The 19,483-nt window shown below is 41.3% G+C and overlaps 1 protein-coding gene across 3 annotated transcripts in view; it reads right to left on the bottom strand.

Annotated features, from left to right (window-relative positions):
• Window positions 1-19,188, bottom strand: part of SDK1 (sidekick cell adhesion molecule 1) — an 857,904-nt gene extending 838,716 nt beyond the window's left edge. For 2 of the 3 annotated variants that reach the window (XM_070231391.1, XM_070231392.1), the window contains exon 1: window positions 18,815-19,188. In XM_070231391.1, coding sequence (XP_070087492.1) covers window positions 18,815-19,046 — 232 coding nt within the window. In that variant the 5' untranslated portion in view covers window positions 19,047-19,188. The remainder of the gene's footprint in view (window positions 1-18,814) is intronic. The other variant, XM_070231390.1, reaches the window with a different exon arrangement.
• Window positions 19,189-19,483: the final 295 nt, after the last annotated feature.

The raw sequence follows: 19,483 nt of genomic DNA, 5'->3' as shown, positions 1-19,483 counted from the left end.
TCTCTGTATATGTTCTATACAGGTTGACCTTTGAATCCTGTAAATATGTTTGCCAAGTAATCTTAAATAACTCCATTTTATTAAATCTTAAGTTTAAAAAATAATTTTTGTCACAATATGACAAAAGAAAATACGAAGCGTGTTTCTTTGCAAAGTAACTTCTTCAGCTACCATAAGATCTTTACAATACCTTTAACTTTTTTTTTTTAAGAAGAAAAATCATGGCTTATCATTCATGTAAACTGGTCATTATAGTGATTCAGTATCTACCAGGTAAGTCTGTAAGTTCTTCTTACAAGAGCATGGCAGGTTCTGACACACTCACAGATTCACACTCCTGGGCTGAGCCTCCAGAGCCAGAGTAGCAGGACTGCTCACAGACTGACCACCCAGGACCCCATCCATCATTAGCACTGCACTCTAAGAAACCTACTGCTCTGAAGAAATCAACTCAAATCAAATGATCCAGGAAAATCAAAGATGACTTTCTAATTCATTTTTATTTTGAGGCTTCTAAGCAATCTATCAAAAACTTCCATAGTATCATCTTGCTTCTGAATTTCTTTCATAGATTTCTGAGTTTCAAAAAACATTTTATTTTCACATAGAATAAATACACTTAATAGTTTTCATTTCAAGAGGCTTCAGTTGATATGCTCTGAAATATCTTACAATTTTAGGACACCAAGATATCCCTAAATCCTACGTTATGTTAGCAAAAGTTAAATTTCAGAAGAAAAATACAGAAACTTCAAGGCTTCGTGATCCTCTCTGTCAGAGTCTAGAGGCTACATTCAATTTTCATCAAGTACAAGTTTAAAGTAAGACTGCTTAATCTTAGCTGATGTTTTTAAGCCACACTTTTCCTGACAGTACCAATGTTCTAATTTCTCTAATTCCTGAGATCTATCAAAACTGTTTTACACTTTTGTCAAGCTCAACACTATATATAAAGTCAGATCTTATTCTATAATCAGCGAAAGCTATATAAAAGACCCTTTTTCCTTTCTCAACAAAGATGAGTAGTTGAACAAATTTCGTACTTCAAGGACGACTTATTCTGAAATGGTTGTAACTAATATTATTTAAACAGACCAATTGCTTACAATATATAAGATATTTGGCTAAAATCTACAAAGACCATAACCTGGCACAAAAGACAGATTTAATTTGATTTCTGATGACTTATTTGTAAAGATCAAAAATTAGTCAGGATACTTCCTCTATCTTTAGGGTTTTCATACTTAACCAAGGTCAGTTTTTTTAAGAAGGAACTCAGACGCTGAAATACACAATTTTGAATGCTAAGCAGCAATTTACAGGAACATGAGTTCTTATTCTGTATAATAAAAATACATACTTTTATTTTACTTGTAGCTTTCTCCATAGAGTTCAAGGTATTATGTGTAAAATAAGAACAAGGGATAGGGAAAAAATAGAAGAAAGCTATAAATGCAAAGGAGAGCAGAGACGTCTGGGAATCAGAATCAGGTCTCTAAAATGTCTAACTCTTTCAGTGTGTATACGCAGGTATGGGGTTGGGGGAGAAAGAGAGGGGAATCCGTTTGAAGCAGAATATCTGGAGCTTCTTAAACCCACACAGCAGACTAGGATGGGAGAAGGGGAAATGAATCTGGAATAACTGTTTCAAAAGGGCAGAAGAATCATGATTCTGCTACACCATACCCTCCACCACTTCCGGGCAATTCTATTAGGCAAAGTGAAATCCATTTTCTCTCTTTCTCAGAAAGCCTTAATACATAGCCGAGCCGCCAATCTCTTTAAATGTTCAAATTTTCAGAAAAGTACATGAAAGAAAGGATTGTTTAAAAATGGGTTAGATTTAGGCAAATGGAAGAGGAAATCAGATTTTTACTATAAAAAAACAGTGACAACAAAAGTGAAATCACTGAACAGAACATTTCAAATGTATTTCAAGTGCTATATTTCTGTGTATTTCTTTCAATGATTACAGTCCTACAGCAGAACAGCTATTTGAGTTGGCAACCAACAGACCACGGACATGCAGGCCATCACTAGATACTGCGGGAGTAGATAACAGATCCTACCTTATCACCATGGCATACAATGATAGAAACTCAAAAAGGACAAGAACAGTAAGATTACCAAACAGTTCATATATGTATCATCCAAATAGTAAAAATCTATCAGGCAAAGAAGCCAGAAAACTCACCCTTAAAGAAGGGATAAAAGAAACCTAAACAATGTAAGCCGGCTTGCTCAAACCACATCAGCCAGAGGGTATAGATGGAATCACACTTATATGAATTAATACCTTAAACTCATCAGCTCTAAGCCCCTAGATGTTCTTACAGGCACTCAACCATCTTAAAAGGCCCTACACAAATATTTCTGGGTGCACCAATCCTGACTCCTCCAAGCACGACAGCTTGGCAGACCCCTGTCAAGTGAGACCTGTGCCTCCCCCATGAGAACCAGACTGCTTGTACACTGAAGCAGAACATAGTTTATACACAGCAAGAGTTGTATTTTTTAAAAAACACACCATAACCTGTATCCGTTCCCTCTGAAGACCCACTGCCTCTGACTTACGACAGTTCACTTTTTAGTGAACACTGGGTTGTTGGCGAGAGGGTTGGGAGGGAAGAGGGAGAGAACATAAGCAACGGTTTGGAAGAGGACAACCAAGGTAAGTCAAAAGGTCAAGAAACATGTAATGCCTTCCATGTATTTTATTTCAGTTGAGGAAGGAGAAATATATTAGGGGTTCATTTGATCAGATAAATCTAATGATGATTTACTAAACAAGACACTGTGCTAAATGCTTTACAGACATTATCTCTTTTAATCCTTACAAAAACCTTGTGAAGAGATATTAACTTTTCATTTTATAAATAAGCAACCAAAACACACACACGGTATGTAACTTGCCCAAGATCACACAGCTCATAAATGGCAGAGCCAGGATTTGAACCCAGCTCTAAGACTCATAACACTATCATGTTATAATACCAATACATTATAGGCTGATGGCTTAAAAACACATTTTCTATGCATGTTTTTAAAAATGGGATACAGCCATATGTTCTAATGTGAAATGATGAAACAAGACAAATGCGCCGAGGCCAGTCTCAAAAGTAATAGTATGCTACCATTTGTATAAAGTCAAAGGGTTGGAGGAAAAGGTATACACGGTTGCATATGCATAAAATATCACTGAAAGAATACTCAAGAAACTGGGAACAGTGGCGGCCTCAAGCAGAGGGGACCAAGGGACTGAGGATCAGAAAAGTTGAAACTTTCCACTACATATATTTTGGTATGGTATGACTTTTTAAGCTGCTCAAGTAATTTTTCATAAGAAATAAGCACTACATAATAAATTACAATGTAAGTGCAAAAACTAAACTCCTGTAATGAAGGGATACCTCAGGCTTCCTCGCTTACCAAAGCTAAATAAAATAAAGAGGCTTAAGAAGAACAAAAGCATACCTTTTTTAAGCAAACATCCTTTCTAGATGTTTTCCCCTGTAAAGAGTACCTATTAACACTGCTCACATCCTAAACATGGACCAAAGATGTAGGCACATATGGAAAAGAGAAACCAATTCTTGTGAACATGGGAGGAGAGACTGCAAGTAGGAATCCCTAGTGAGGTAGGGAAGAAAAAAGGCCACTCAAAAATAGTAAACCAAGAGAAGAGGAATGGGAAGAGGCGAGCCCACTTCTGGCAGGCCCCAGGGGAACACAGCTACAGAACCAAGCCAAGCTGCCGAAACAGGGAAGGAAGACAAAGGCACAGAAGCATCTAAAACAAGTTAGGAAAAGGAATTCACTCCCCAATGAGTCTGGAAGGTGGAAACATGAAAACAAAATCAAAACACACGAAGACTAATTTCATTTGTTCTAAGTCAATGAATAATATGCCCAATCAGAATCAATGTATGTTCCTTTGCTTGCCTTAAAATAATTACTTTAAAAATTTCTATAATTTTGTATTTATCATGTGATTCGCTTATTAAGTCCCTCCATTTTAAAAGGTTTGAATACCGTTTGCTCAAAGAAAACAACTCTAGCTAGCATAGGCAAAAAGGGGGATACACAATCATGCATCACTTAACAACAGGGGTATGTTCTGAGAAATGCATCATCAAGCGATTTCATCATCGAGAGATCATAGAAGGTACTGAAGGGGAACAAAATCTGCCACTCCAAAATGTATTTCTTTAACATGAGGATTTTAGGTTGACTACTTTTAAGAAATTTAGAAGACTCAGAAAGTTTTTCTTATTACTCCCCCTAACTGCCTAAAAGAATTCAGATAAAGAAAACCTGTCTCAAGGAGTGAGCTATCACCTTAGCATAACATACACCAGGTGGTAGTCAGGGAGGAACCTAGAAAAGCCTGTTTGTTGGGCTCCCCTTCTCTGTTCTTCCGTTTCTGTGTGGCCAAACACTTGTTTTCCAAACATCTGCTCCTTTCCTCCTACCTGTGAACTGCCTTCCTTCCCTTTGAAGTCCCTGACTCTCCCCACCCCTACATCTTTTGCCTTCAACTGAGGATGGTATTTAAGGTGAGGGCTTCAGCCTTTTTAGCGAGTTACTTGGTTTTTCTGAGTTTCTCCCATGTATACACGTTATTAAACTTTTTTTCTCCTGTTGATCTGTCTCATGTTAATTTAATTCTGAGGCCAGCCAGAAGAACCTAGAAGGGTAGAGGAAAATTTATTCCTCCCCTACAGTACTTACACAACCTGGATGGTACAGCCCACTACACAGCTAGTCTATGTGGTACTAATCTTACGGGACAACTATCATACATGTGGTCTGTCGCTGACCAAAATGTTGTGATGCAGTGCATGACTGCACTGGAAAACAGAGAGACTTCACGAAAACCTGAATGTCCAAACTTCAGGATAAGCAAGAACCAGCGCAGCTCTGAGGCCGCAGGGATTTGTAGGGTTCCAAGAAAACAAGTTAATAGATGACACAGAAGAGAAACGGCCAATGAGGACCCCTGCTGTGTACCAGGGCCATTCTCAGAAAAATGGTACATTTCAGTAAGCCAGGTGTCATCCAATTATTGCCTACTACACTAAAGCATTCATATATAACACTCTAATTTACATTTATATTATAGTTAATATAAATTTATTGATAAATTCACTTAATTTATGTAATGCGTATTTAAATTTAAAATCACTCCTAACTTTCATTTACAACCACATGCTTCAAATTTTTTGTACATAATACCATAAAAAACTTGAATTTATTGAATTGATTTCAGAGTGAGTATTGGGAGAATTTGACACCAGAATCATAAAACAAAGATTAAACAGCACTAACCAGAAATCGATGGTACGAATGTGTTTATCAATCCATCTTTCCAAGGAGTTTTTGTTCTTACAACGAGCCTTTAAGATTCTGCATGCCTTTTTCAAATAGATGAACAAAATAAGGCCCAAAACAATAATTTAAGTTCTCCCAAACAGAAAAAACACCAAAATCTCAGGTCCCCATTAACACAATCTCAGCCTGAACCACTAAACTACTTCAATACCATATTCCTCCTAAAATCCACTAATACCACATTATGGTTAATAATTGCTTTCATAATTTTTAAAAAGTTATAAATGCTTATTGTTTTAAACTTAGAACATTCAGAAAAAAGGAAAAATTTCCCATAACACAGAGATAAACACTTTAAGAAGCCTGGTCTATTCCTTCAATCATACTTGCTGCATATATTATAAAACTGAATAATTTCTTATCCATTTCTGACTTAATACTACATCCCCATTACTTTTTTAATCTATTATACTTTTCTATACGAGTTTATATTATTTCTTATTTCAAAAGTAATATAATCCCATTATAGAAAATCTGAAAATAGAGAAAAGTAAAAGAAAATAAAGCATCCATATTTCTACTCACCAAGAGACAGCTGCTAACAATATGTTGGTGTGTTGCCTTCCAGACTCTTTCCTATTTATCTATATGTAGAACGACCCTATGTCAGAGAAACTCCCACCACACATGCTCACGTCTAATACAGAGGGCAGCACAGAGCAAGGACTGAGAACAGGCACTCTGGAGCCAGCCAGCACTGCATTCAAAGCCCAGTTCTCCACTTAAGTGGGCAACCTTAACCTCTCTGTGCCTCAATTTCCTCATCTATGAAACAGGGCTGTCACGATGGTATCAGATACTGCACAGAAAGGCCTTAGCACAGAGCCCAATGTATGAGAAGCACCCAATAAAAACAAGCTATTATCCTATCCAAAGCATGCTATAACCTCATTTTTTACCTAATATATTTTGAACATCATTCCATATCAGTTAGATCAACTTTTACATCCTTTTTAATACCAACACAGTAGTTCTCTCCTGTGCTACATCAGGCACTTTAAATGATGCTAGCGGGGGCTGGTCCCGTGGCCGAGTGGTTTAGTTTGCGCACTCTGCTTTGGCGGCCCAGGGTTTCGCCAGTTCGGATCCTGGGCGCAGACGTAGTACCACCCCTCAGCATGGCTTGAGGGGGCATCCCACATAGCACAACCAGAGGCATTCACAACTAGAATATACAACTATGTACTGGGGGGCTTTGGGAAGCAGCAGCAGCTTGGTGACAGTTGTTAGCTCAGGTGCCAATCTTTAAAAAAAAAAAAAAAGAAAGAAAGAAAGAAATGATGCCAGAAAAATTCAGATTCTCATCATTTTGGTCAGGGTCACCTGCTGTTGACCAACATATATAGGGTCAGTAGACTCCAACTAAGCCAACTTGTTTCCTAAAATGGGGGAATGGGAGTCAGAGCAGGTTAACACTCAGTGTTTCCTCATTAGCTGATTAGGGAGAAGTCACAGGGCAAATGAGGTTTGGCTGTTTGTTTTTTTAAAATGTTTTTATTGCCAATAGCAGCTATGATGCAATTCAGTTTATCCAAGAAAGAGCAACTTTTGAAGAAACTGTAGTTTAAAGAAAAACCTCTTAAGATGTATTTGTAGCTAATAAAATGCTAAATTATAAATTTTAAATTGCTACAAACGTCTGTCTACATAGAGGCATACACAACTTAGGTTTCATACCTTTGATTCCACAGAGAACAGCAAAGTTAGAAAGACAAAGGTCATCAGCCTAACTATAATACTCCATGATACTAGATTTAAGTAATTTTCAAAGTCTAGGAGTTGTCAGTTAAAAACAACCAGCCAACCATACCAAGTTGCCACAAAACTGCAAATGTCTACATTCTCATCCACCATTAATTCTCATCCACTGAGCCGCTTCCTATCTTAACCATGTTCCTCCACATGCATGTTTTCCTTCACATGTTGTTAAAAGTAGTTTATCCTTGTGCATGTAATCTAGCTCTGATAGCTAAGATCCAAGTCCTAAAGGAGGTCATTTGGAATGTGTTGGCTAAAGACAAAGGTTTTGATGTTTGGTCCTCCTACCTGGCAAGAATCCTGTTATCTAGACAGTAAACTCCTCACTCCTCTTGCTCAGTTTTCTATCCGAATCCTTCATCTTTGTGCTCCCAAGTGCTAATCTGAATTCCCAGACTCTAACATGGCCTGCCTACTTGTAGCCCTGCTACGATCCTGTGTGAGCTGATCTCCAGGTTCTGAACCCTCTGTCTGGCTTAAAGCGCCCTTCAGGACCAATTATACCACATTATATTTGTTGCTGTGTCTCTGCCTCAATAAGCTCCATGAGGGAAGGAACTGTGTTTATTTACTATTGTACCTTTATTGCCTTACTCAGTGCCTTGCTCACCGAAAGCCCTCAGTAAGCGCTGAATAAATGAATGAACTCTGCTGCCCTCACTCTTAAACTAATTTGTCTACTCTACAACATTGATGGAAACTGCTAAAGCTCACTTTTCTCAAACCACAAGACAGACATACAGGGAGAGAAAATTTGAATGACACATTGCTTCCTATCACTTAGAACCCTGCTATTCGCATTTCACTCCTTCTCTGGTTTCAATTGCTTTCTCCTTAAGTACATCTTTTAGTAGCTCCTTCAGCAAATGTCTATTAGTGATCAACTTCATCTTTATCTACAAAGCCTTTATTTCCCTCTTACTCTTTAATATTACTTCACGGGGAAACAGAGTTCCAGGGTGGTGGTTGTTTCCCCACCCTCAGCACTTTGAAGATGTCATTCAGTCATCTGCTATGAACAAATTGTGCCTGCCAGTCTAGACAGAGGCTTTCCTCAAGTTGCTTTTGTCTTCTTTCTAGTGTTTCACCTACAACGTGTCTAGGTATGAATTTATTTTTATTTACCCTGCTTGAGGTTCACTGTGCTGCTTGGACCTAAGAACTCAGGCCTTGCATTTATTACGGAAAATGCTCAGCCATTTTATCTTTGGTTAGTGCCTCTCGCCTTCTATTTCTCTTTCTGGAAGCTCACAGAAGGTAAATATTGGAATTTCTCATACTAAAGTTCATGAGTTTTAACACCACTCATATTTTCCATCTCTTTGAATCACAATACCTAATTCCAAGCAATTTCCTCAGATTTCCTTAAAGATCAACAGTTTTCTCTTCAATTATATCTACTCATCTGTTTAACCCATCCATTCAGGTTACCTTTAATGGCCATAATTTTATTTCTAGAAGTTCTGTTTGGTTCTTTTCCAAATCTGTGTGTTCTTTTTCTAATCTGTGATGCTCTTTCATTATAGTCTTACCCCTTTATTTCTAATAACCATAACCACGTAATCTCTGTCCTATGTCCCAGGAGCACCTCCTGGAGTACCAGTTCTCCTGTTTACAACATCTACTAACTCTCCTTCATAGAGCTTCATTTCCTTGTGTGGCAATTTTTTATTGCAAGTTCATCTTTAACATGAGTTGTTTCTTCTATGAGAGTCCTAGCTTTTTCATTTGCTCTGCAGGACAGTTCCACACTTACTTCTGAGAGCTCCACTGGTTTCTATAGTTCTGGACCAGATTTTGTGCTAACTTTTCAGCTTAAAGGTTAGTTGCACTGTAAGAAATGTTAAATTATAACCCACCCCCAATGTGAAGTCCAGCCTTGGGGTTTAGAGGTTTCTCTCTTTATTTTTTATTCCTAATTATGCACAACCCCAGAAAGATGGCACATCTCTTTGCACTTCCTCAGACTAGTGGGGAAGGTTCTTCTAGTCTTTTCACAGGCGGGACATCCTTCAAGGTTTTACAGGAGAACCTCAACTCCACGTTCCTTCTTAAAGCAGATCTATGGCCATGTCTCCCATTCCTTACGAGACCGTCAAGACCAAGCCTTTGAGGCCTACATCCAGATCTGAAATCACCACAGCCCTTGAGCTCCCAATTATGCCCTGGCTTTGAGTTCGCTTTTCACTTCTGGCATCTGGAACTTCCTGGTCTATCAGGCTCAGGGAAGCTTTTGTTTGCCCTTGTTAAATTTTGTCCACAGTTTCTGTGTGCAATGTTGCTAGAAGCCCCCGTTAGTTACAAAATGTGGAACTGTGAAATGATCACTTCAGAGAATTGTGATGATTACTTAGATTTTGCCAGATGACAAGAGCCCACATTTTTTTTCAGCCTCAAGAACAGTTTTCAAATTGGAAAAAAATAAATATTCCCAAGGCATTTTAAGATCATTTTGTCACTACACACTTCAAATGCCTTCATAGTTCTCTTCTTGAGAATTTCAACAGTATGAGAACACACCTGGGGACTCCATTTTCTTACCACCCATTCATTCAGTAATCAACTTCAATCTGCTTTATACTCCTACAATGTTAGTGAAATTATACTCAAAAAGATCAGCATTTCCCACCTAATCAACAAATCCTGTGGCCTTTTCATGGTCATCATCTTATTCACCTCTTTGCAGTAATACTGACCATTTCAATTTTTTCCACCCCAATATCACCCCAGTTCAAATACTTATTCCTATATTATCACAACCATTCTCTAATTCACTCCAATCTCTTTCTCCTTCAATTTACCTGGTAAGTCACAGCCAAATTACTATACTCTAGTCATGTCAACTGTTCATACTCCCCACTCTGTCCTACAGTGGCTCACTAATGCCTATTACTTTGGGAAAAGAAAAGATGATTCCTGTCCACACAAGTCTAAAAACAATACCACCACCTAACACTTTCTGGATGTATGCTATTTACTTGATAAGGTGCTAAACATCTTAACTGTAATCATATCAATTAATCCTCACAATAGCTATATGAAGTAGATGCAATTATTATACCTACTTCAGGGATGAGAAATAATGCTTAAAGATTAAGTAGCCAACCCAAAGAAGCACAGCTACCAAGTTGGTGAGTCAGTTTTGTTTCATGCCAAGCCCGTGCCCTTAAACAATACACCATACTGTCTCCACAAATATTTACACCAAAATCCCAGACTTCATCTCTGATTGCAAAACTCATATATCCCAACACCTTCTGTTTGGATACCTCAAAGATACCTCACATTAATACATCAAAACCAAAATCATGATCGTACTGCCCAAACTGAGGTAGTCCAACCCTAATGCCCTAATCAACGAGGCATGCAAGCCAAAAACCTGGACAGCACCCTTCACATATTCTCACTCATCCTCTACATCCAACCTATTACCAAAGCCTGTCCATTATTTTGCATCCTACATCTCTCTCTACTCCATCCAGCCCTCTCCATCGCCGACACTCTCACTCTAGCCCACGCTACTACTTTCTCTCACCTCAACTGCTGATACAGCCTAACTTGTCTATAGTCATTCATTCTGGTTTTGCACAACCCATTCTCAATTTTGAAACCATGGTGTTTTTTCCTCAAGACTATGCTTTTAAAATACAAATCTGATCATTTCACAGATTTTAGACTCAGGACCAAAGCTTTAAGTCGATCTTTATTTCAGGGTCTTAAACAAGAGGAATGCAAAGACTGGTGATAGCTGGGTTTCAGTCACAAAGAGAAAGCCAATTTTCAATGAGTCAAGAATGACACCAACACAGGAAAAGAAGCAAACTGAGAGATGACAGTACCTGAGACGTTTTGAACACTTGGCTCTAATTATTCCTGAGGTGGAAGTGAATCCTAAATTTGCAAGTTTCAAGGCATTCTTCTTGTTACACTGTGATACCCCAGGATGCCTCCAATAAAATCCTTTTTTTCTTAAGCAGTTCAGCTTGAGTTTCTAGCTTGCAACCAAGAGTCTTAGCTGAGGTGAAAAAAAAAAAAAACCTTAGAAGAGCCAAGAGAACACTTAGAAAAGGGGGACATGCCTACAAGGCAAAAATGAAACAAATTCTACACAAAGTAAAAATACCTTTGCCAGAAAAAAAAAAATATATATATATACATATACACACACATATATATATATATATATATGTATCTCTCTTCGATATTGGTAAACTCATGTATCTCCTCCTTTTAAAGGTGTTACCTTTTATGTTCTGCAAATCATCACAGCTTACTGTAGAGCCAAATGCTGAATAAAAAATCAGAAGTAAAAGCATGACTATACAATAATGTAAATCATGAAGTTGCATCCTTGGAAACCTACTCCCTCTGGGAACAGCTTATACACACTTTCATATAAAACTTCTTTTTCTAGCAACACTATCACTATTCTATTTTCTGGTTGTGATTTGCTTTGTCAGCTACTATAAACCCACTCACAGCAGAGAATTTTATTACATAAGTGTTCTGAATATATTAAAGAATATTAATATTCTTTAATGTTAATATTAAAGAATATATTACATAAGTATACTGAAAAGTAGTGTACCATGAAAGGGAAAAAAAACTAGCTGTGGAAACCACAGATTATATCATATATAAAGACTTTTTCTGTTGCCATCTGGTGGTTCATGTATTAAATCGACACTGATACTCATTGTATAGAAGATCTTGGTCCACAAAATCAAAATCTCCTATTATTTTTGCATCACATGTAACACCTAGGGAGAAGGCAAGACAGAAGTGACCTTCACTTTGAAAACAGGCCCTCTTTCATTAGAAAACCACAAACACAAAATAAATTAAGGATCACACCAAAGAACCCACAGACACTACCACCTCTGGAGATGATCATCCTCACCCAAGGATGACAGGTTATATTTATGTGATATAAGCTATGACATCTCTCCTTACTCCTTATCTGAATTTGTCCTAACTAGCTGCTTGGGTTGCTAAAATTCCCATCACCAATTATTCTTAATAAAGGCAACTACTGGCACTCCCATACTCCTCTTTGAGTTGCCACAGTCAGTCTTTGGTTACCTTCCTATATTTTTTTCCTTGGAAAGATCATTCACCTTTGTAAAGTCAAGCTTACATATTTAAGACCTTCTAAATCTCTCACGATAAGGAGTCATGTCTAGACCAGAGAGGAGAGCTCTCAAAGTGAGAAAAGGCAACAAAACATTGCACCAAAGGCTAATTTTGTCTATGTAATAATACGAGCCCTGGAGTCTAGCCTATTCTCCGAGGCCCACATCCCCAAAGGCTGGCCTTGTCAGGTTTAAGGGGGAAAAACACAGCAAAGCCGAAAACACTACAGAAACTATTACCTTAGCCCAACAAGCTAATCTCCAAAGATCAGTAACTTAATAGATTTGATATATCAGTTGTGAAAAAAAATTGGATTATTTCATTGATAGCTGCTATCTTCACTACACATTGTTTGTATATCAACAGAGTACCAGATAAGCCTGTTAAAGTGAAAAATAATTCTTGTGTTAATTTTGAGGGCCTTGTGATTTACCAAAAGTCCCTAATGAAGACGATCAACCAACCTAACATCTACTTACATCTAATTACTGATGGTCACTGTCCAGTAAATAAAAACATTCTCACATCCACCACTATTTCATATCTTTTTAAACTTCTCATTGCATTAATTACCTCCAGTAGATTTTAATTAGCCTTTCCCTTTCTTCTTATAGCTATTTAAATAAATAAGATTCTCACATTTTAAGGAAATTTATTTCTCCAAACTTCAGGATTACACTAATAAATTATGGCATTAATTCATTTTACAGAACCTAAAATTTTGAGCATGAATCATTTTCAGGTTAGAGTAAATACATGATGTGATAGACGGCAGCACCTAAGGAGAAATATCATATTGCATCTTAGTTGTCTTCAACATCGTAAATACCTTGGCAAAAGTAAAATGAACAGAATTAGGTTCTAAGAGCTAAGACATATGGAGTTATAGAATCCCCAGACAGGAGACACACTTATAGAGTCTGGCGAAGGGCAGAAAGAATATGACAACATACAGATGACCAGAGAATCAGAGCAGAACGATTCTGAAGATCTAGTCTAACTCCCAACTTTCACAGGTGAGAAAATGGACTCAGAGAGGCTAACAGACTTGCTCATATTGCAAGTTAGTCACAGAATGAAATAAAATCAGGTCTACTGACACTTAGTCCAAGCCTTTTCCATTCACCACACCCATGTTTCTAGGAAAGCTTCATAAAAATATTCTCATTCCCACAATATCCACAGAAGACCCTGAGGGCAGAGGGACCAGGCTTGGGCTAAGGCAATGAGATGCTGGCTTTAGAGCTGCCCATCAGACCACCTAAATACTAGAATAGCAAATGTATAAATAACAAGGGTTTCCTAAGGCAATGCTTCCATAACATTGTTTTTAATTTTTGTATTCAGCTATAATAAAAATAGCGTTAATATAATGAAGCTGTAAGACTAATAATATATTTCTCCAGAATAGGTCTCAGGTATAGGATCAATAACTGGCAGGGAGGTATCTGTCGAACTATGACCAACTTTTACATTTCAGAGTTTCATTGAAAAAAACTTAAGACTAACTTCTATGTGCTAATACAAAAGGATGACAGGAGGTGCCATATTCACAGTCCCAGTTGACAAAATACATTCTCCCTCAGGATCATAGGTACAAATGTTTATAATCTTTCTTATTAGAAGAGATTTGCAAATTTAGGGGGAAATTTGTTTAAGAAAATGGCCTACAGAAATGTTGAAGTCAAATTAATTTGAATAAAAGAGACTATACAAATTAGAACACTCAGCTACATTAGGTAGAAATGTATCACCGCTTACTAAACCAGATAATAAACTTACATCCACATTTTTAAAAAGATAATCCTACTATAACTCCTCTTTATACTATACCTTTCAACCTGATTTTCATTCCCCACCCTCAGCTTTACTCAATTTTCATGGATTTGGTCTTAAAGAGTCTACTCTTACAACTACTGCTTTTCTTACAGAAATTTAAGCCATGACCTTGTCAAAATCCCGTTTCTGTGTTTTCACTCTCTGTGTGTGTTCCATTTTCCAGATTTAGTCAGCCAATATTACCAGTCTCTGATCTCAGGGACACCTCGAGAAAGGCCCCAAGTCACAACAAAAACAATGTGAGGACTCTTAGGATGGAAATAATAAAGGCAACTGGTAGGTAGAACTTAACTACACCATCTTATTTGATTCTACTTAATTACTCTCTTGTCAGAGTGTCCCTTGTTTTACTCTAATATCTGAGGGCACAGGAAACTTCCTGGCTAGGTACAGTCCCAGTATGTAGCTAAACTTAACTGTAGTTAGATAAAATGTATGCTAAAGCAAACTAACAAAAGCTCCGCCCCTTACAAACCCCACCTCTTTATTTTCATTCAAAGGACTTAAATGCATGTACTCGAGTGGAGATAAAAGAATTTTCTAAGTGTTCCTCAAAGAAATGGTTGGTACACTCCTAGGGGTCAATTCTCGGGTATTCAAATCTGCAGACTCCAACTGACTGCCACGACCCATTCTCAGTTGGAATTGGACAGTTACATTACGAAAAAAAAAAATTTCTTTGGAAAGAAAAACACCAAAATGGCAACAGTCACTTTATCATGGGAGAGGGTTAGTATACGTAGGGGGGTTATGTGCCTTCCTTTTCTCTATTTTTCAAATTGTTTAATGTAATTCCTATTGTTTTACAATCAAAACAGTAAATAAGGTAACTCGAAACTTGAGGTCGTGTCACTCAATACAGTATTTAGAAACACCCACCGCCATCTTCCCTTTGGTGTTGATCAGATTGCTCTCCCTCCCCACACAAAGCTACAGGCCACAGGGGAGACCCTCCAGCCACTGGTTATGAACGTAGACCATGGATCAGGCAGCCTGCTCCCATTCTGGCTCTATCACTACAAGTCCTGGGGCCTTAGGCAAATTAGTTCACATCTCACTGCCTACGTCTCCTCATAGGTAAAATGAGTACAAAATGCCACCCACCTCCCGGGGCTGTTGTGAAGAGTACATGAGCCTACCTGTAAAGCACCCAGTGCTTGGCACACAAAGGGGCTCAACAAAGGTTAGCTACAGGTGGCTAGATGTCAGATTGCATAGAGGGTGATAAGTGCTTATTATTGGATTTGCAAGACAGTTACCAACCTAGCGGCCAGTTGCCATTTGCTAAATATGCCATGGTCTAATACGATTAATCAGTAACTGTCTGAGCACTTATTAAGAGTAGCACTGTCTATGAAGACTTTAGTGGAGCAGGCAGTCTGGAACTCAAGTTCCAGCTGAAACTCCAAGTTGTGAGGGGAAGGGGGTCCAGCGTAAAGAGGAAAGGCGGAAACCAAGCACTTCTGGGGTAATGGGAAGCCATAAGGGCCCAAACAGAAGCTCAATTTGTAGTGAACCCAATTAACACTGTTTTGTGATTTCTCCAGCAAACCACTGGCAGAGAAGCCTAATTAGCAGACCTTACCCAAGGCTGGGAATTGGCCTGATAAAAATAGTCCAGATAGAGGTCTAGGTATGAGTCCAGACTACAGGGATTCAGGCTAAGGATGACAAAAATGGGTGAGGTTACGGGATAGGCCAACACAAGGATAAAACCATAACACCAAGATACAAGAATCACCTTTTTTAAATGCACAAATTCACACTCCAGAGACCGTCCAGGTCAGAGGCGGGCCCCAGATGACTATTTTAAAATGTCACTAGGTATGCTGATGCCTACCCAAGACTAGCACAAAGCAGGAGCTCAACAGTGCCCGTAGAAATAAACAGAATGAGTGACTAAAAAGCTGGGGAGTTTTAAAATCTCCCTTGGCCCAGGTCAAACCTCAAGTCAATTAAAACAAATTCCGGGAATGAGATTCAGACCTTAGTATTGTTCAAAGCTCCCCAGTGACTCCAATCAGCAACCAAGTTTGAGAGACGTGGTTCCGGGAAATCAGCAGGTGGGGACAATGAGGAAAAACATAAGGCACTCTAAGTTAGTGATTCTCAAACTCTGCTATGTACCTGAATCACCTGGAAAGCAACCTGTGGTTCACTGAACAAAAGGAGCTGGCCCTCTGCAGGGTCAGCAAATGCCCCAGGTGTTGCTGATCAACAAAGTGTGAGAACCATTGTTCTAAGTGACTGGAAATGACTCCCAAGGAGAAACTGAGGACCAGGAACAACCCCAGAGCAGTAACTTAGAAAAGGATTCGTACCCGTCTCGGCCTGATGAATACAAACTTAACGAGAGGCTGTAGTGAGCATGACCAGAATCAATCGGCCTGTCAAAGATCCAGCAGTAAAGCTAGGGCACCACACACTTCACACATATGATACTTATGACCCTGCCATCCTTCACCCACAGAAGGCATCCTTCTAAAACACTCAGGTCTGGCTCCTTGGTAGACAACATAAAGACGCATGCATTGCTACCTGCCTTTCAGAATTAAAAACCTGGCTCTTTAGGCATCACAGGTACACACCAGTGAGCAGAATATATAACTCAGAAATTCTCATTACCACGTAGAAAGAAGAAACCCAGGACAACTAAAGTTACCTTTGGAAGATCTGAACCTGGTGTTTCACATAACATCAATTGTGTACTCTGCTCTTAGACTGTGTAACTATATGTAACTTCTACTGGTCAATATTATACTTTCTCCCAAGCTAGCATGACTAAGCCTAACCACGTGAAACACCATCAGAAAACAGAAATTAGGAATTGCTTCACCTAGCTACATAGTAATACAGTACTTATGACCTGTTTCAACTTAGTGGTAAGTGTTCCACTTAGAACGCTACATTTTATCTGATAAGATTCTAGAGAATACATTCCCATACATATAGCCAAATTCATCATTCCATCAGAAATCTCCATAGCAGCACCAAAATTTTCATTTTCAAGACACATGAGCTTTTGTCAAATGGTGACATCTCCCCTGTAATACGAATTTTCAATAGGATGTAAAAAAATGATGGATATATTACACATTTCACAGAGAACAGAAACCTGTCAATGAATTCAAAATTAGTGACAACCTATTTGAAATTTTACACGAAAAGATCCGTACACGTTATAAGCCATATAAATGTAAAACAGGTACAAATGTTTTTACTGGTGACAAGGAATAAAACATTCCTAACAAAGTTTGACTGCTGCCTTAGAACACTTTTTCAAAAAATTAAAGCAGTTTCATCAACATCATGTAAAAATGCGACGGGTTACACAGCCTTCAAAGTGCAACTGATAAAAACTGGAAATCCGTGTAATTTACTTCAAAACAAAGCCAGATTTTTTTCCCCACCACCTGAACCTGTGCCCAAATCTTCAAATGTATAAATGTACACAGCTTGCTGCAAAGTGCAAGTCACTGTTTAAAAAAAAAAAGGGGGGGAAACTTCATAATAAACACCATTGCTATTTTAAAGGTCATCCCTAAGTGATTCGGATTTCTTCCTTTGAACCTGGCTTCTCTGGCAATCTACAGATCCCATTTTGCAAAACGACTTAATAAATGCTTTCCTACCAAAGTCAGTCATTAAGCCAAAAAAGAAGCACAAATAAGTGAAACGAAAATTTTTCCGAGTAAGGGAGGAGTGAAATGAAGCAGAAACACGGCAATTCGTTCTCATGGAGCAAAAAGAGGAAAGCAGGCATTTAGGAAAGCCTCGGGGAGCGGGCGGGGAGGACCACAATCAGGTAACAACAGCAAGTCAGCATCAGGAATTACGAGTTAGCTGTTCAACTACCGGATGCCTCGAGGTCAGACCTTTAAAACCTTACTGCACTTAAATCATATGCTGTTGCACGTGAACCATCCTCCCCGGACACCGATCACGGCTACTTTCAGCTTAGCGCCCCCTCACCGCGGCTCCTTACCGGGATAGTAGTATTCCACCGCGCAGCTAAGGCCCCCAAAGCGGATTCCCCTAAACCGCCACCAGCATCGCAGCTCCCCTCACCCCACAAGACCTCCCCAAAAGGACGGATGAAGACAGTTCTCCCTGCATCCCTGTCGTTTAAGCTTTTACCTTCTTTCCAGACAAGCAAACTTCAGTGAAAAAGGACGCTAACTGGCCTGGGGTGCATGCTAGGTTTTTGGGGTTTTTTTTAAGGGATCCAGATTTAGGGCGGACAGCTCGGTCCATCCTCCCGTTCCCGCGGTCCCCCGGAGTCCCCAGCGGGGCTGCAGCCACCCCGAGCCCCAGCGCCGTCAAACACAAGCCAACGGGGGTGCAGGGAAACAAAGCCGAGCGGACAGGCTGCGGACGCCCAAAGTTTTGCTCCCTCCGCCGCCCGGCGCCCACCTGGGGCCGGGGCGCGGCTGCAGGTGCGGGACACCGGGCTCCGCCGCCAGCACGCCCGCCGCGACCAGGGCGCCCCTGTGCGGAGCGCCGACCCCCAAGTCCGCGGGAGCGGGGCGCGCGGCGGCGCCCACGGCACGGACCGCGAGCGGGGCGCCTCCGGAGCGTCGCCGCGCGCGGGAACCAGGGGGCGCAGCGCCCGCAGCCCTCGCCCCGCCGCCCCGCGCCCGCCGCCCGCGACCCCCGGCAGGGAAGGGGCACGCCGGGGGCCGCCCGCGCCTACCTTGCGCCAGCGCCCGGAGCCAGTGCAGCTGCAGCGCCAGCAGCGCCCACCATCCACGCCGCCGGCCCGCGCTCAACTTTGTCGGCGGCCGCCCGCCGCGCCGGCCCGCGTCCGCCGCGCGGGCGCCGAGGGGCCGCCGCCGCCGCTCGGGGCCGGGCAGGGACCCCCGCGGCCGCCCCGGGCCCGCCGCGCCGCCGCCGCCGCCAGCCGCCAGCCGGTCGCCCCGGGCCATGCCGAGGAGCCGCCGCCCCCCGCCTCGGGCCCCGCCGGCGGGCGGGCGGGCGGTGGCCTCCCAGCCGGGCGCCCGCGGGGCGGCCAGGTGCGGGGACCGGAGCGGCGCGGGCGGAGGAGAAGTTGTCTGCGGAGGAAATGCCCGTCAGGCCGGCCCCGCGGCCGGAGCGCCCGGGCCGCGCCGCGTCTCCTGAAGGGTCCGGCGGGCGCTGAGGAGACGCCGCCGCCGCCGCCCCCGCCCGGCGCTGAGGAGAAAGTGCGCCCGCCCGCGCGCCGGCGCTCGCCCTCCGCCGCCGCCGCCGCGCCCCATTCACAGCCCGGCCGCACGCGCCGCCCGCCCGCGCCCGCCGCCGCCGCTGATTGGCTGAGGGGAGGCGGCTCGCGGGCCCCCGGAGTCCCGCCCCCACGCCTCGCCTGTTTTCAAACTCGCCGCGCCCG

The sequence above is a fragment of the Equus caballus genome, chromosome 13 (assembly GCF_041296265.1).
Source record: "Equus caballus isolate H_3958 breed thoroughbred chromosome 13, TB-T2T, whole genome shotgun sequence".
Classification (NCBI taxonomy): domain Eukaryota; kingdom Metazoa; phylum Chordata; class Mammalia; order Perissodactyla; family Equidae; genus Equus; species Equus caballus.
Note: the sequence above shows the minus strand (reverse complement) of the source record. Positions and strands in the feature narration are given on the sequence as shown.